This window comes from Helianthus annuus, chromosome 17 (assembly GCF_002127325.2).
Source record: "Helianthus annuus cultivar XRQ/B chromosome 17, HanXRQr2.0-SUNRISE, whole genome shotgun sequence".
Lineage (NCBI taxonomy): Eukaryota > Viridiplantae > Streptophyta > Magnoliopsida > Asterales > Asteraceae > Helianthus > Helianthus annuus.
In genome coordinates this window covers 17,349,120-17,365,946 of record NC_035449.2, presented here as the reverse complement: position 1 = coordinate 17,365,946, position 16,827 = coordinate 17,349,120, and the positions used below count along the sequence as shown (strand labels likewise).

At 36.6% G+C, this 16,827-nt stretch overlaps 2 protein-coding genes across 2 annotated transcripts; one reads left to right on the top strand and one right to left on the bottom strand.

The window, feature by feature from the left end:
- Nucleotides 1–9: 9 nt before the first annotated feature.
- LOC110938386 lies at nt 10–4,420 on the bottom strand. The gene is made up of 7 exons (XM_035986151.1): nt 4,253–4,420; nt 4,094–4,151; nt 2,063–2,268; nt 1,871–1,970; nt 1,243–1,419; nt 1,033–1,121; nt 10–266 (listed from the first exon to the last, which is right to left on the bottom strand). Exons 1-6 carry the CDS (start codon nt 4,418–4,420, stop codon nt 1,108–1,110), a joined length of 723 nt encoding a protein of 240 aa, XP_035842044.1. The 3' UTR covers nt 10–266; nt 1,033–1,107.
- Nucleotides 4,421–8,964: 4,544 nt separating this feature from the next.
- LOC110939567 (11-beta-hydroxysteroid dehydrogenase-like 4A) lies at nt 8,965–10,630 on the top strand. Its single transcript, XM_022181123.2, has 6 exons — nt 8,965–9,215; nt 9,294–9,492; nt 9,591–9,670; nt 9,748–9,879; nt 10,048–10,200; nt 10,278–10,630. The coding sequence occupies exons 1-6, from the start codon at nt 9,021–9,023 to the stop codon at nt 10,476–10,478; spliced, it is 960 nt and encodes a 319-aa protein (XP_022036815.1). The 5' UTR covers nt 8,965–9,020; the 3' UTR covers nt 10,479–10,630.
- Nucleotides 10,631–16,827: the final 6,197 nt, after the last annotated feature.

Genomic DNA, 16,827 nt, shown 5'->3' with positions numbered 1-16,827 from the left:
TAAAAAAAAAACCCCGGAAATTCCAGCTTTTTTTGCTAAAAGCTTACAAGAAAAATCACCAAAAACAATTACAAAAATTGTTTTGAATTCAACATACTTCTAACATGGTTAAACCACAAACTAACAAACATCTAACAAAAGTCAAAAATCATCAATCTTCGTCTGAATCGTCATCATCATTTGCTCCAGCAGCATCATTCAAAGCATTCAACCTCTCGATAAGCTTTTGTTTCCTCTCTTCGTAAGTTATCTTGTTAAGGTTGCACCTAAATCAATAAACAAAATATAAATCGATATAAAGACAATAGCATAGAGGACACGCCATATAAGAAAATAAGATACCAGCAGCATCATTCAAGACAATAGCGTTGGAGATTAAAAAAAAGTCAACACATTTATTTTGGTAATTTAGTCAAAACCGTGACCTCTTAGTTTATGTGTAAAACACGTACTTGGGTCTAAATCGGTTTATGCTGACTGGCTCTTTCCAATGAAGGCTGCAGGACTTAAAAGAGGCTCATAGATCAAGCATACAAAACAATAACACATTTCAAAGAGTCTAAAAGGGTTCAGCATTCAGATAATGTGCCATTCAGATGGGCAGCACAACGGTCCACAATTCTTACATCAGAAAACACATACAACGCAATATAAATTTAATCAAAATTGTCAGTGCCCAAACATAAGCAAGTCAGCTGACTTAAGATCCAAATGGTTTGGGTCACTATTCGGTTTTTTGCAGTTTGGTGGTTTAATCGTTTGGTCATATTTGAAAGTTGAGACCGGCAGTGTAAACCCAACTGGTTATTATCATACCATGTTTATCATCTTAATTTTTTTAATACAAACTAATAATTGTAAAAAAAGATCGTGTCAAACCACCAAACTGCCAAAACCAAAGCCTTAACCACTAGACCAGTAAAATGCCAACCAAATAAACCCAGTCGGTTTTGTTTGTCGTTTTCCGTGATGGATTGATTCATAATTTTCATCAAAACCACAAACTAGACCGCGAACATCCATAGTGCTCACCTCGGAGATTAAAAGGTAGGGGATAGCATCTGGAAATTTCACATTGAATCCAGTAGCATAATGAGCGCCAGTGGGTCACGTCTCTGACTCTATACATAGAAAGCATACCAAATTAATCTGTTTTGTATTGTATGTATCATGGATGCATGACCATGGACAATATAGATATCAATGAAAAGCTATCTTACTGTAATATGTGTTGGATTGTACCTTCATTAAAGCGTACCAAGCGGCTAGGTTTCCCGAGGAAGTCAGTGAACCATTTAGCAGCCTCATCTCCCTCATCCAAGGCCGAGCCTGACCATTCCCAGACCGAGACTCCATCAGACCGTAAACCTGGTTTAGCTAGTGAGATCTTGAGCTCAGCCATCCCGGGAGAACGTACCACTGCAAGAACAACATCAAAGTGAACTCAGCAACAAATTTTTCTGCCAAAATTATTGCATGTTTTTATACATTTGGCAGCAACATTGCAAAACAAACCAGTTAAGTCATTTTTAATAATCATCTAGCTAAATTTTTTTTTTATCAAAAAGCACTCTATTTTTTTTATCGAACTGCCAGTGCAGAGGCTGGGCAATCATGGGGTCGGTATGGTTCGGTCTATGTTTCAATCTTTAGATTTTCATAGCCAGTTGTTTTTTGTTATGAATGGTTTAGTTAATTTCAACTAATAAAGCAAATTGTATCTTGGGTCATATAAAATATTAGCATTACCTCAAACTGAATGATTCGGTCTTTGCTTTCGCTGCTTCGAGAAACTGTCCGTCTATAATTTTATAATATTTAGTGTATGCTAGCAAATAAGAACCCAAAATATAAAAAAACATTTAATAACCTGGTAGCAGATTTTGCTTATGGTACTTTGGTGTCTGTATCACCAACGATTGTTGCGAAAGACCCTCATGATCGCTAAACGTCTGGCATGTTTGTAATTTCTGGCTCTCTGCAACAATCTCCAACAAAATCACACACGTGCAACATACTCATGTGAAGAAAATAATCAAACAAATATTGATATGTAACAAACCTGTTTGATGCATACAACTCGAAGATTTGTTTCATAAGCTTCATCAATTCCGGAGCTCTTACATCGCCTGAATATCCACAATCCACCGGCGGCTTTCCTTTCACGTTCAACATCTGGTGAGGACTCGCACTCACTAACGGACAAATAATCAATTCCGTCATCCTCTTCTGTTCGCCGCCGCGGCGGACCTGAATCTTCATCGGCGTCTGTCACGGCCCCCGACCCGGTTTGACCCGTTTCAGGAGCCGCGGGACAGAAATCCTGCGGTATTTAAATTTTAGGCGACAACGGAAGTCTTTTTAAAACAGGATCTTTTAATATTTAAAACTGCCCGTTTTATATAATTTAGGGATAAAACCCAATAATTTACAATAAGATGATTTCACTGGGAAATCTTTATTTAACAAAACATGTTTCTTTATTTATTTACATTGAGCCACATTTCTAAGCTGGTAGTGCTTCCTGACACTTTTCTTTGCTCACAACAGATCACCTGAAACATGTTTGAAAAAGGTTTTGTCAGCGGGGAAATACTGAGTGAGTTCATTCAAGTTTTTAGGAAATGACCCATAGTTATAAATTACAGCATAAGAGCGATTACAATGGTTCATATCTTATTTTTATCTGGCTTTCTGTCACAATGGTGACAAGTCACAATGGTGATGATGGTCATACCACTATTAGGTCAATGAACTCTAATAGTGACGTTCCTCCCTAGTAGATCAATGAACCTAACTGGGAGAAATAGTAATGTGCACAATACCCCACTAACCAATAAATCAAGATATCCACGACTTAGTCCCTGTAATTATAACTTTTTGAAAATAAATTTGGAGTATTGTAAAACAGTTGATAAAAAGAGAATGACTCACATTGCAGATTTAACGAGCAGAATATAAGCCTACTGATTAGCCTTGTTAACCTAATTTAAATAACCATGCACACAAAACCGGGTTAATAATCAATACAGCATTTACGATAACTCACGAGATTAAATTCTCACAACGAACGACAAAGTGCGATACTTAAATATCCATCGAATTAACGACGAAAGACAAAGTATAACCCTAATGTGGGCGGCACTTAAACATCCATTGGATATATTGATCAATCGGAAAATGAATCGTAATAGCGATCGAGTTATTACCCTAATTGCGGCAGCACTTCATGAGTTAGTGTGTGTTGTGGACTAATTTAGCTATAACTCGACGTATCAAACGAATTTCTTCGTCGATTTTACAACAGAATGCAAGTGCCAAGGTCGGCTATTTATACACAAAATTGGACATGCTTACGGACCGTAAGCCTAACCCTTTACGGTCCGTAAGGGGACACCTAGGGTTATAGGGTTGCCACGCGTGGGACTAGCCTTGCTGAGTCAAAATTTGGTCCAATTAGACTTAAACAACGTTTTAAGTAGATAAACATCCAGCTAGGGTTTGCCCCCCTTGAGTTTTAGGGGCCCTGATCCTGATTCTGATTGTTCCGGAAATTTTAGGGTTAGTGCAGAATTACTTGGGTGTCTTAATTAGGGTTTTCTTATTGACTAATTATCATCCTAAGTATTGATTTTAGTGAGAGTTGTTACAACGTCTGTTTACATGACTCCGCCGACTCGTTAGCACTCGAACCGTCGCTGACGTCCTCATCGGTTCGCACCGGTGACATTCCTTGATCCGAAACACACCGTTGCTTCCGTACTCTGCTGTTAGAGGCAGTTACAGACGACTGACGACCACGCCACCACGCCGGCGACGGCGTCACCGACGACGGCCTACCGCCACCATCGGTCAGTCCGTTACAACTCGAAACCGAAACCCTAGGTCTCAAATCGGCATCTCCGTTACGGTTACAATTTTCGTTACGATCTCCGTTACGGTTTCCGCAAGCCTAGGTCTCAAACCGAAACCCTAGGTCTCAAACTGAAACCCTAAGGTCACTGAATTCCACTTAACTTCAATCATATATTCACCTTCATGCTACAATCTCAAATTCCACACTATATTCAACAAATTTCACGTGTTCACTTACAATCAATTGTGTTTTCAAATAACTCTAGAATATGGACCACGAATAGTAACAAATCAACCTAGAATTCGCAACAAATTCCACAACACACACTCACAACATAAATCCTTCACAAAATTAGGGTTCGCAACTTAGAAATGAAGTGAAAGAACAGAAACAGACCTGCAAAGAAGACAATTGAGCCTCGAGAGATTCGCGAATGTTCAAAAGGCTATCGGCTTCTTCTGCATCATCGTCTGGTGTTGATGAAGCATTCTGAATGCAATTGGTGATCTTCGAATGAAGCTCTGAGGCTCGAGCGAGTACCAAAGCAACACCGTCTTCATCCATGTTGGTGACTCGTGAGTTGTTGATAGGGTTTTGTATAAAAGCGCCAGTACTTATGTTTAGGGCTTTTCTGGTGAGATAGATACAGATACTCTTTTTGTTCACACAGTTCTTTACAACAATACACAAAATAAATTTTTATAGAAAAATAATATTTGAAGGATATAGTTTTTATTTATTAATGTCAGATATATTTTATTGATTAGTCTAATAGTCAACCACATACAACTGGAGTCAATCATAAAATAAGTTAATAGGTTTGTAGGAAATGCGTTGCAAGGTAGTAATATGTATCTAATAATTGTAAATTAACTAATTAGTCAATAATTTAAAAAAAATATCCGACAAATTTATGACGAAACTATGACAAAGTTAGATGTCTTTTTGTTTTTGTCACTATTGTGTAGCAAATTTGTTTCAAAAATTAGGATTTCTTTTTGTCGTCATAAATGCGTCACAGTTTTGTCAAAATTTGTGACGCATTTATTTCCGTAGCAAATCTCCGTAGTAAAATGACCACTTTTCTAGTAGTGCATCTCTGGTTTCTCGTTCGATCGCGAAGCTATTTTAAACAAAAAAGAGTTATACCTTCTTCAATATTGCTGGGCTGGCCTTCAGGTGAACTTAAGTGAACAATGTAAGTTTTGACATCAGTGGCTTTGGTAGGAAACACGGTACTGAAAAAGGTGGTGCAAGTGAGAAGTAACACAAAACCGAATTTCCGGAACATTTTGTATCTATTTGTGTTTATGATGATTGAAATATTTTGTGGATATATGTCAAGGGCTACTCCTAATGCCTATTTATATATCATTCAGAGAAGGGAGTTTAACCGGCTTTCCCGTTGAGTGGATCTGACATTACTCTTTGGCTTATCTTTAGGAATAATCTTCTAACAAACAGCAGCACTTTTATATATGGCTACTGATACACAGATGATATGGTATATTATTCTCACTCAATCGCCTATAATTAGGAAACTTGATTTCTACAAGCTTGGTTTTCTTGGTCTAAAAGAAGGTTTAAACTCCACGAAAGTTGGTTAGTGCTATATCTTGCTTTTAAGACAAGGAAGATTAACACACTAACTATAATTCTTCTCTAACAAATTTCTTATTGTTTTTAGGATTATCTACATGTTTGTTAAGAATAATACAAAATGACCTAATACAAAATTTGAAGCCCGCTACTATTATTTGTATTTTCATTTTTGCGTTACATAAATTATTCTTTTTCATCAATTTGTTTCTTAGTTCAACTTCAAAAGGTTTAAAATAATTATATAAGAAAGTGATCACCAATCATTTTAACTAGTCAATCCAAAACAATAGTTTCTCTCTCCTCCAAATCCCCCTGTTTTTTAAACATTAATAACTCTTTCATACGACATTATTTTTTTTTTTAAATTGCACCATAAAAACGAGCATCTTTTATCTTTAAAACGAGTATACTAGTTTTATACTTTTGAAAAAAAATCGAAAACCAAGATACATAAGAGGCAATGAAACCTAAAATAAAGATTTTGCAGCTGCAGGCTATAAAACGCAATGGGTTTTAACATGGTCATGTTTTTGTTCCAATATTTTGTACTCCATGTCTCTAAAACATACACTCCAGGTCTAAAACATAATAGATTTGACTTCTATTTAACATAGTCAGAGTTTTAACATGGTCATGTTTCTGTTCCAACATGATCATATTTGTATAGCATGATCATGTTCTTTAACAAAACTTGCCTCACCTCTTCCAGGTCTAAAACGCAATTGGGTTTCACATGGTCATGTTTCTATGTTAACATGATCATGTTACTACAGGTTTGGTTTAAAACGCAATGTTGGTTTCACAACATGATCATGTTTCTGTTTTAACATGATAATGTGAGTTACCTAACCAACAATGTTGGTTTCACAACATGATCATGTTTCTATTTTAACATGATCATGTTAGTTACCTCACCTTTCCATTCCAAGTCTAAAGTGCAATAGGTCTAAAACGCTTGGCTTTCACAACAACATGATCATGTCAATTTAGTGTACACCCAGTTTCATGTTTTAACATGATCATGTTTTTGTTAAACATGATCATGTTCTTTCAGTCTGAGGTATAATAAAACGCAGTGGGTTTCACAACATGATCATATTTCTGTTTTAACATGATCATGTCAATTTAATTCACTTCCAGGTTTAAAAACGCAATGGGATGGGTTGGCTTTCACAACAACATGATCATGCATTGTTTTGTTTTAACACGATCATGTCAGTTTACTGTACCTCAGGTCTAAAATGCAATGGGTTGGCTTTCACAACATAATCATGTTTTGTTTTAACATGATCATGTCAGTTTAGTGCACCTCACATTCCGAGTCTAAAACGCAATGAGGTTTCACATAGTCATGTTTCTATTTTAAAATGGTCATGTTTTTGTCCCAACACCACTCTAGTACACTACAGATCTAAAACGCAATGAACTAAAACACAAAAGATGTGTTTTTTTTAATTTTGTTATAAAACACAATGGATTAAAATCATAAAACAAATTTATTTTTTATTATGTTATAAAACGCAATGGACTAAAAACACAAAGAAATGTTTTGTTTCTAAAATACAATAAACTAACAACACAAAGAAATGTCTTTTTTCTAAAACGCTATAAGCTAAAAACACAAATAAATGTTTTTTTTTTTCTAAAACGCAATGGACTAAAAACAAAGAAATGAGTTGTTTCTAAAACGCAATGGACTAAAAACACAAAAAATATGTTTTTTCATTCTTTTGTGAAACGCAATGACTTAGTTCAAAAATCCAGATCGTAAAACGCAATTAAAAAATTTCTTACACAGATCGAAGCCGATTTCTTCAACGATTGACGAAATTTGAATGTTAAGAACACTTATCAACGACCGAATCGAGTGTTTCACTTCAAAATCACTAGAAAAAACGAGAAATTGTATGAAAATAAATTGAGTTTCTTCAAAAAAGTTGAAGAACACGTTGAATGAGTATTTTAATCACTGATTGATGATGAAAATAGCACCATAATGTAGTGATTATTGAATAGAAAGTGAAGAAAAAGTTGAAGATGGTGGGTTTTTGAAAATGATGGGTTTGAAGTTGCAGGGAAAGAGGAAGGGAGAAGATGAGATACGGTTGACTAAAATACCATTCTCCTTTATTTTTTAATTTTGCCACGTGTCATAACCTTATTACTTCCTATCCTTTCTATCCAAATTATACTTCCTATTTAATCCTCTCCATTCTATAATATTATTAGGGCAAGACTAAACAAGAACACTTAAATAATGATTAAACAAGAACACTTGACGCTTAAATAAGTATTAAACAAGTGGAGAGTTCAAATGAGAAGAATCACAAATTAAGAAAGAATAAAAGGGTACAAAGGTAATTTAAACCAATCATTTAATTAGTCTACCCTTTATTTTTGCTATTTAAATTAATAAACACTAATCATTTAATGAGTATATCCTATAAATTAGTTGTGCACCTAACACAATAAAAACATTCATGCACATGATCCTACATATTCAACATTTTCTACACCATAATAACAACGTTTCCTACACCAAGAAAACAATATTTTGGTGTAGGGTACAAAATGTGTAGGTTCCCAACACTTTTAAATAATTTAGTCGCTCCATATAAAATTGGTGTAGGACCCAACACATTAATAATAGTGAAGGAGAAAATTATGCTAGCATTAATGAGATTGGGGTAACCCTTTATAATATTTAATAGTGTTATATATCAATTTGTCTTTTCTGCCCTTATTAATTAAAAGATTAATTGAAAGTGGACAACAATAATATCTTGATTCACAACCATTGATAAGAAAAATATAGGGCCTAAATTAATTTAGTTTTCTTCTTGCAAGAATATTCTTCTCAAATGAATCTTTCCCTGTTAAACAAAAACACTTAAATAATTTAAAGTAACATTTAAATTCATTAGCTAAAGAGATATAATTGAATGGATATATAGTGGTGGAGTGGTTGGGGAAAGATTTTGTGTTCCTTGTGACCAAGATTCGACTTCTACTCTCCCTATTATTTTCTGCGGCATCTAGTTGAAGGGCGAATACGGGTGGTGGCGCCGGTTCGTCTTGAATGGAAGACGAGGTTTTACCGATTATTCCACTGTCGTGCCTTTGGGCGGGTGAAGGTGCCTTCGGACGGATGAAGGTCGGGTTTCCGCGTATCTGAGAGAGCAAAGAGGCTGGCGGCGGCCGAATAATCGACCTTGACCAGAGCGTCATGGTGATTCACATATTGTTTCTTGCCTTTCAGGAAAAAAGCTAAATGGGTTAGGTAAGAGTAACTTGTTAAAAACGATAATATTTAAATAGTTAGGATTTAAATAACTAATATATTTATTTCATAGAGGGAACCACATGTCACTTTATGGATCTCATCATCTTTAAATATGTTCTAACCATTAGAAATTGACTTTTTTTTTTCTTATTCTTTTTTATATATTATTCAAAGAAAGAAAACCTGACAAAAATATTATTGTTGGGCCAAATTCATACTCAACCCGGGTTATAAATTTACAGGAGATGAGAGGTGGTGATCTTATTTTTATAGCCAGCCATGTATGAAGCCTGCTTCAATAACAGCTTCACAAATGAACTTGTGTATTACGTCTTATTGTTACTCTTGCTTCTTATTTCACCTTTCTTATTCGTTTGGGAACTCATAGTCGCTGTCCGTTCAAGTTTCCGACGCAGCGAAAACATGTCCGGAAAGGTGGTCTTGATCACTGGCGCTTCATCTGGACTTGGAGAGGTACGTAAATGATCATAAACCTTAAACCTAAGTTAACTCGATCGCATGTTAAATTATTTAAATACACAAAATTTGCAGCTTATGGCATATGAATATGCCAAAAGAGGGGCGAATTTATCGATTATAGCGATAGAAGAACCAGAGAGTCGACTCGAGCAAGTAGCGCATACAGCTCGCGAACTTGGCTCTCCTGATGTTCTTTTCTTGTTTGCTGATGTGTCAAAGGTAGATGAGTGTAGGATGTTTGTGGAGGAGACCGTTAAACATTTTGGTCAACGTGGGTAATCTGTTATCTAACCTCCTAATTAATTAACTACTCTTCTAACCCTGACTTTGTGTGAACTAACATGCTGCTTTTAATTGCTCCGTTCGCAGTGGATCATCTTGTTTGTAACGCAGGAATCGGACCCCTTTATTCTATTGACATTGATGTCACTAAATTTGTACCTTCTATGGTATATTCATTATCCTTAACTTAAAATGCACTAATTATTAAACATGCATGTGCACGACTCTAATGTTCCAAGTGCAGGACATCAACTTTTGGGGATCGGTCTATCCAACTCATTTTGCAATCCCATACCTAAGGAAAACTAAAGGCAAGATCATCGTCAACGCCTCAGCTGCTGGTTTGTTGAACCCACCAAAATTAGGCATCTACAGTGTAACGAATCTTTCTTACTTAACCATAATAATCGCAATAAATTGAATCACTCAATCTTATAACTTCTAGTTCTTTAATTATATGGACAGCCCATTTAAAAGACCACACTTTGACACTTATAAGTTATATAGTTGTAGTAAGTAGTGAGATATACTTTGTGTTTCTCAGGCAAGTAAAGCAGCATTGATCAGCTTCTACGAGTCCCTTAGATATGAAGTGTCACCGACGGTAACAATAGCAATAGTGAAACTTGGGTTTATAAAAACAAACTTCATATCAGCTAAACATTCAAACAACACTACTGGCGTTCGCCTAAGAAGAGTAAGTAGTAATTACTGGCTTATTAATCCCCCTTACAAAAGGCTTGGTTATTAATTAAACCGAACTCCTTTTGGCAGGATATAGACACTGAGATCCCAGCGATGGGGGCTGATGCATGTGCGAAAGCCATTGTGTATGGAGTATGCAAAGGAGAAACGTCCATTACACAACCGAGGTTCATTAAGGCTATCTTCTTGATGAAGTTTTTATTCCCAGAGCTATACCGTTTGTACAACAAATATATTGACTCAACGTTTGATAAACTAAGAAAGGGTTGATAACCGGCCCCTTAAAATATCACTCGTTTTCTAGCGAAATGCCCATTTATTTAGTTTTCTTGTCTGTACCTCTTAATGTAATACACATCACTACGTTCTTTCAATCTTGTATCAAGTATAACATATATGGTATCAAAGATAGTTAAGCTCAATTCTTAAAAATCCACAAAACTAACATATGCAATTCAAAGTACTCAAAATAAAAAGAGTAAAGGACAATTTACTTCCCTGTGTTTTGGTGGCGGGAACCTTATTTACTTGTCAAACCTAATTTTCGTTGTCTTAGTCCTTGTTGTTCACAAAAGTTTTTTTTTTGTGTCTCTCTTGTCATCTCCCTGTTAACTCACCGTTAAAAATAAAGTAGAATTACATTTTTACCCCAAAGATGCAAATTTAAATTTACTCTCTTCTCTCAATCTCTATCAAACCACCAACCACCACACCATCATGATCACTTGCCACCACTACCACAACCATAACCACCGCCTCCGAACTCCCTTTCCCCAACTCCGCCACCCACCTTCACCACCATCGCCTACGCCACCACTGTACTTTTATAATCATAAAATTTATATATAACATAATATATAATAATGATGATGATAAAAGTATATATATTTGACATATTAAACAAAAGTTATATAAATAATAAGCTCGTTTAGGCTCGCAAGCTGGGTCGAGTTCGGGCTTGGGCTCGGGCTCGTTAATAAAAAAAAGTTTAGTTTTAGACTTGAGCTCGTTTAAGCTCAGTTCGAATTAAACTTCTAACGAGCCGTTCTCTAGTAGTTTGCGACTTGGCTCGTTTACAACAATTGTCATAAAGTAAATGAATATATAGTATAACACCAACGCAACTACTCTTTTGTTTGCTCCATAAAAGACTATAAATAGTACATACCAACTTTGGTTAATCTTAGACTCTTGTCGTTGAAAAAAAATAAAAAGATACCAACTTTATGGTAGCAGGTCGGGTAACGATGGAGAACGATTGCATCCCACAGCTCACTCACGAATTATAATATGATGATGTATCATCAAGACAATTAAAGTTGATGCTCTTTCTCTCCTGTTTATAGTTTTTAACTTCAACGTGTCGCATGTGTTAATATACAAACTTAGTCAATGCATCTTTCTCTTTCTTTGACTTTCTTTATGATATTTTTTTAACTTCCACGTGTCGCATGTGTTAATATACAAACTTATTCAATGCATCTTTCACTTTCGTTTGACTTTCTTTATGATATTTTCATGTCGATGCCTATATATTAATTCATAAATTACTATAAATATGTTAAATAAACACATGGTGATAGTTCTTTTCTCCCATTTTATAATTCAGTTTTTTTTATAGGGTTGGCAATTATCTAACATCATTTTTTTTTGAAAGGTTGGCAATTATGTAACACCATGTAGATATCACACAAAAACACAAACGACTACCCAACCCAATAATTGATTATTTATCTAAAACGTTAAATCTGGGAAATTACAAGAAGTTGTATGAATCCGTTCGTGTATAAAAATAAATAGAACACTTTTATTAGTAATCACAATACAGAAGGAAAGGAAAACAATAATTACAGAATTTTTACAATTAAAATAAAAGAAAAAAACAAGAACATAAACTAAAATAGAAAAGGTTCTTGGTTGAGGATCATGTTAGACACATGCCACTTAAAATAAATCTCGAGTCTCTTAAGAGAACTCGTTTGTTTTTAGGATACAACAGCCCAAGCAATTGCACTGTTCGGAAAAGACAAAAACCCCAAGGTGTACCTTGAAACAGAGGTTCCTCCTTGGTTTTATACTAAAATTTGAGACGAATAAGTCCAGGGAACAAAAGATGGAAAAATAATTGGCATTGAATGTCTTCAATGCTGTTTACTGCATTTTTATATTCTGATTCGAAACTGTTTAAATGGTTGTTTCAACAGACTTGAAGACTGAACTGCTGCTGCACATTGGAAGCTGTAGAGAACCCGCATGCATACGCGCGGGAGATGATTTGTCAGTCTGCGCACCACGCAGTGGTTGACCTGCTGGTTCGCGCCATCTGCCACACAGGCGCGCCACGTTATTCGCATGCCTCGAATATGCACGCGCCACATGGAGCCTTCTTCATACATCACACACGTGCCATCTGGAACCCGCCACACATGCCAAGACGCCACCTAGTCATTCGCCATCTCATCCGCTTGTCATGCCATGCCACATCATTCGCGTACACATGGACCTGCCACCTGATCCTCACCACCTCTGTGCCACGAACATGCGACCAAAAATACAAAGGCGGCTCTCAAGCAGCTCGCCTTGATGCGAGTGTGCAAATTTGCGCCATCAAAGTGACGCATTGTGCCCATGCCACACGCTTGCGCGTATATTGTACGAGTTAGGGTTTGCGAATCCACTAGTATGTGGTGTTAGGGAACAATTAGGAAAGGATGCTTCCATAGATAAGCCACATTCAATCACGTAGAGGATCCGTGTAGATTATTGACTAATGGCCAAAAAAATGAAGAGCCTATGAGTTTTTTGCAGAAATAATGCTATTTTTGAAAACAATTTCACAACTAATGCCATGTTGAAAAAACTTTAAAAGATAATGCTATCTCCATTTGAAATGGCGATTTGTTGCACATTATAGGTGTTGTAAGAAACTGTCAGGGAATGTAAGAATTATTATGATTGGAACAAGTACAATTTATGACAAATCGCCATTTGGAATGGAGATTTATGCAAAAAGCCATTTAGAATGGCGATTTACTGCAACAAAGCCATTTAAAATGGTGACAACTTCTGCATAAAGAAATTTTCTTTAAACTAAGTTTGAGTTGGATTAATAGAATAAAGTAAAATTATGGGTTAAACGGGTTGTGTTTGTATTAATTAGAGGTGGCAAACTTGAGCCAAAGACTAAATTGCGGGCTTGTTTGAGCTTTTAATTTTAGGCAATGGGAGAGAAGGGGGTGTGGCCACAACCGCCCTAGAATTGAACCGGGAAAGGGGAGGCGGCGTGGTGTTCTCTGCTCCCCCTCCCCCGACCCTCCACATCAGCCCCGCCGGGAGGCACGGACAACCATAACACCCGGCCTAAGGGGGCAAAAAAAGAAAAGGGCTCGCCCTCACAGTATTATTTCTTGCTTGTCTCAAACCCTTTGTTGTTTATGTTGGGCACCAGTACCGCCAGGTTGTTGTGGTTTTTTCTTTCTGGTCTTCATAAGTAGACAGGCCAAACGTGCGACATCTAATCAGGCTGTTGTGGTTGTTTCTTTTTGGCCTTCATAAGTAGACGGGTCAAACTTGTGACATCTAATGTTTGCTTATCATTGTTTGAATCTAACAAGAGGTTCCATTACAATCTACTAAACGAATGCCACCTATTAAATTCTCAGGAAGTATAAGAACTAAGAAGTCTAGATTTGTTATACACGTGGGTTGAGGTGTGGCTTTGTTCATCACATTGTTAATTTCTGTTGTTGCTTTTATATCAAATCCATCATAGATTTACGCTTTCATTTTTCGTTTCTTGTTTCCTAAATGATTTACCTCAAAGAATGATGGAGGGTAGCCAATATCTAATTTGTTGCCCAGAATCTTCTTAACGAACAATGAATATAACAATGAACGAATAAACATAAACTAACCTTTATTGAATGAATACAAATCTTGAATGTATGTACAAGTGAATGAATAAGAGAGTGTGTAAGTTACAAATGAATCTAACTATCCCTATTTATAGTTTCCTACGGGTACGAGTTAATAGACGCGTCTCTTCGTGAAAGGTCATGTCTCTTGGATGTGTGGTTGAGATTGGAACTTGAAAAGGTGTGTTGATTGTCGTCCACATGATCAACAGTTGCGTCTTTCTCCTTGTTGCCTTGCATCGATTGGAATGGGTGTGTGTGTAGAGACACACCTATTCGGTTATTGATGGAAGTTTCCAACTTCCACTTTGTCAACTTTGGTCCTTCAACTTCATAACCGCCATGTCTAATATTATTTCTAATTATATAACTAACTATCTACTAATTACATAATGAACCCTAATACTTATAGGATGTGAAGAGATTATGATTTCATTCACCCCCCTAATCTCGAACATCCTTAAGTTGCACCTTGATCTTTCTCCATGTCTTGCTTGCCATCCTGCACTTCTCCATTTTTATCATGAGCATGTTGTAGTAAATCGTTGCAGTCTTCTTTGATTGCCATTAGGAGAGTTGGTTCATCGTCTTCCTGCACCAGATTTGTTTCTTCTTCTCTTTGATTTGATTCAGGACAATCTGAGGCATAATGACCAAGCTTTTGGCAATTGTAGCATTTTATCTTGCTTAAATCCTTCCCGAATTTCCTTTGGTTGCTTCTATTCTTGTAAGCATCATGTGATGAATCTTCATCATCATCTTCTTGTTTGAACTTTCCATCACGCCATTTGTCTTGCGATGAGTTGAACCTTCCTTGTCCATTCTTCCCAAAACGTCTTCCACGACCATAGTTCTTGTCGCGTCGCGTATACATAAGTTTCTCTTGATTATATACCGGGTTTTCATCCACCAAACCGGTCCTTTCTTCATAGGCTTTCAACCTTCCAATTGTCTCGTCTAGCGTCGTTGTTTCTAAATCAGCGAATTGTTCAATGGTTGCAACAATTTGAACGAACCTTTTTGGTACAGAACTCAGAAGTTTCCGTACTAAAGTTGATTGATCAAAAGTTGATCCAAGACCACTTGCCCTCGTGACAATGCTATTTAGTCTTGCAGTGAACGAATCGATAGTGTCTTCCTCCTTCATTTTTAACATCTCAAACTCTGTTTTGAGCGTTTGAAGACGTGCCTTTTGCACTCGATCTGCACCGACGTGTCTAGTCTTTAATGCATCCCAAATTTCTTTTGCACTCTTGCAACTTGCAACTTGTATTATCATATCTTCCGGTAGTGCTTGAAATAAATAAGCGGTCGCCATCATATCCTTCTTTTCATCCGCTTGCGTATTTTCTTTTGGTTCTATCATTTCCCATAATCCGTTTGCCCTCAAAATGGTTTTTATACGGATTGCCCATACCGTATAATTTGTAGACTTTAAAATAGGACACTGAAACTGGGAGAACGAACCACCCTCTCTAATTACTACCGCGTTTGACGGAGAGGCTCCTCCTGAATCCGCCATAATTTCTTTTCCAACAATTTTCACTTTCTATACTTTGGTTTTCTTCTAAAACCGAAGTCTATGATTCCAAAAAAAAATTCACACTAACTTTCTAACGGAATCAAACCAATTTCTAAATATTATATAAATTCCAGAAAAATAGAACGTAGAACCTGGAATTTGCGAACCGACCGACTTCTCTTCGCACGGTTTTCTGACTTTTCTTAACAACCCTCTTGGCTGCGTTTTTTTTTCTTCCTTCTTGATTCGCGACTCTCTAAACACAAACCAAAAAACCCAAACCCGCTTGATTTGCGACTAACCTTCTCAACCGAACACCCTCTTGATACTTTGATATCACAAAACTTCTCAGATTTTGTGTCTTTTGCAAACTTAAAACAACCCAAACTTCTCAGATTTGCGATTGCTTCTTCAAACCTTAAACCGGAATACAAACTTCTCAGATTTGCTTCCGTCTTCTTAACCGAATCGTAGCCTCTTGCCGTGATTTGAATTAACAAAAAAAACTCAGAATCCAAACACCCTCAGTGATGATCGGATCAAAATCGAACACCCTCCTGATGACCGATTAACGAACGAACAACAATCGTACCCGCTTGATGCGATTGATGTTAAAACTTAACAAAAAAACAACCTAATCGACGCCTCCTGCGTGATCAGAATTGTTAGGGGAATTCAACCACCCGCCTGATGATTGTTTTCCGAAACGAATTTGAGCCCTAGGCTCTGATACCACTGTTGCCCAGAATCTTCTTAACGAACAATGAATATAACAATGAACGAATAAACATAAACTAACCTTTATTGAATGAATACAAATCTTGAATGTATGTACAAGTGAATGAATAAGAGAGTGTGTAAGTTACAAATGAATCTAACTATCCCTATTTATAGTTTCCTACGGGTACGAGTGAATAGACGCGTCTCTTCGTGAAAGGTCATGTCTCTTGGATGTGTGGTTGAGATTGGAACTTGAAAAGGTGTGTTGATTGTCGTCCACATGATCAACAGTTGCGTCTTTCTCCTTGTTTCCTTGCATCGATTGGAATGGGTGTGTGTGTAGAGACACACCTATTCGGTTATTGATGGAAGTTTCCAACTTCCACTTTGTCAACTTTGGTCCTTCAACTTCATAACCGCCATGTCTAATATTATTTCTAATTATATAACTAACTATCTACTA

What these genes read in the sequence shown, in the direction of transcription:
- LOC110938386 (XM_035986151.1), bottom strand. Translation starts at nt 4,420, where the DNA reads ATGGATGAAGACGGTGTTGCTTTGGTACTCGCTCGAGCCTCAGAGCTT. An exon ending in GAGTTGTATGCATCAAACAG is followed by an intron (nt 1,971 to 2,062) that starts GTTTGTTACATA and finishes GCAGAGAGCCAG; the next exon opens with AAATTACAAACATGCCAGAC. An exon ending in TAAGCAAAATCTGCTACCAG is followed by an intron (nt 1,420 to 1,870) that starts GTTATTAAATGT and finishes TTGTTCTTGCAG; the next exon opens with TGGTACGTTCTCCCGGGATG.
- LOC110939567 (XM_022181123.2), top strand. Translation starts at nt 9,021, where the DNA reads ATGTATGAAGCCTGCTTCAATAACAGCTTCACAAATGAACTTGTGTAT. An exon ending in CAAAATTAGGCATCTACAGT is followed by an intron (nt 9,880 to 10,047) that starts GTAACGAATCTT and finishes TGTGTTTCTCAG; the next exon opens with GCAAGTAAAGCAGCATTGAT. An exon ending in CTGGCGTTCGCCTAAGAAGA is followed by an intron (nt 10,201 to 10,277) that starts GTAAGTAGTAAT and finishes TCCTTTTGGCAG; the next exon opens with GATATAGACACTGAGATCCC.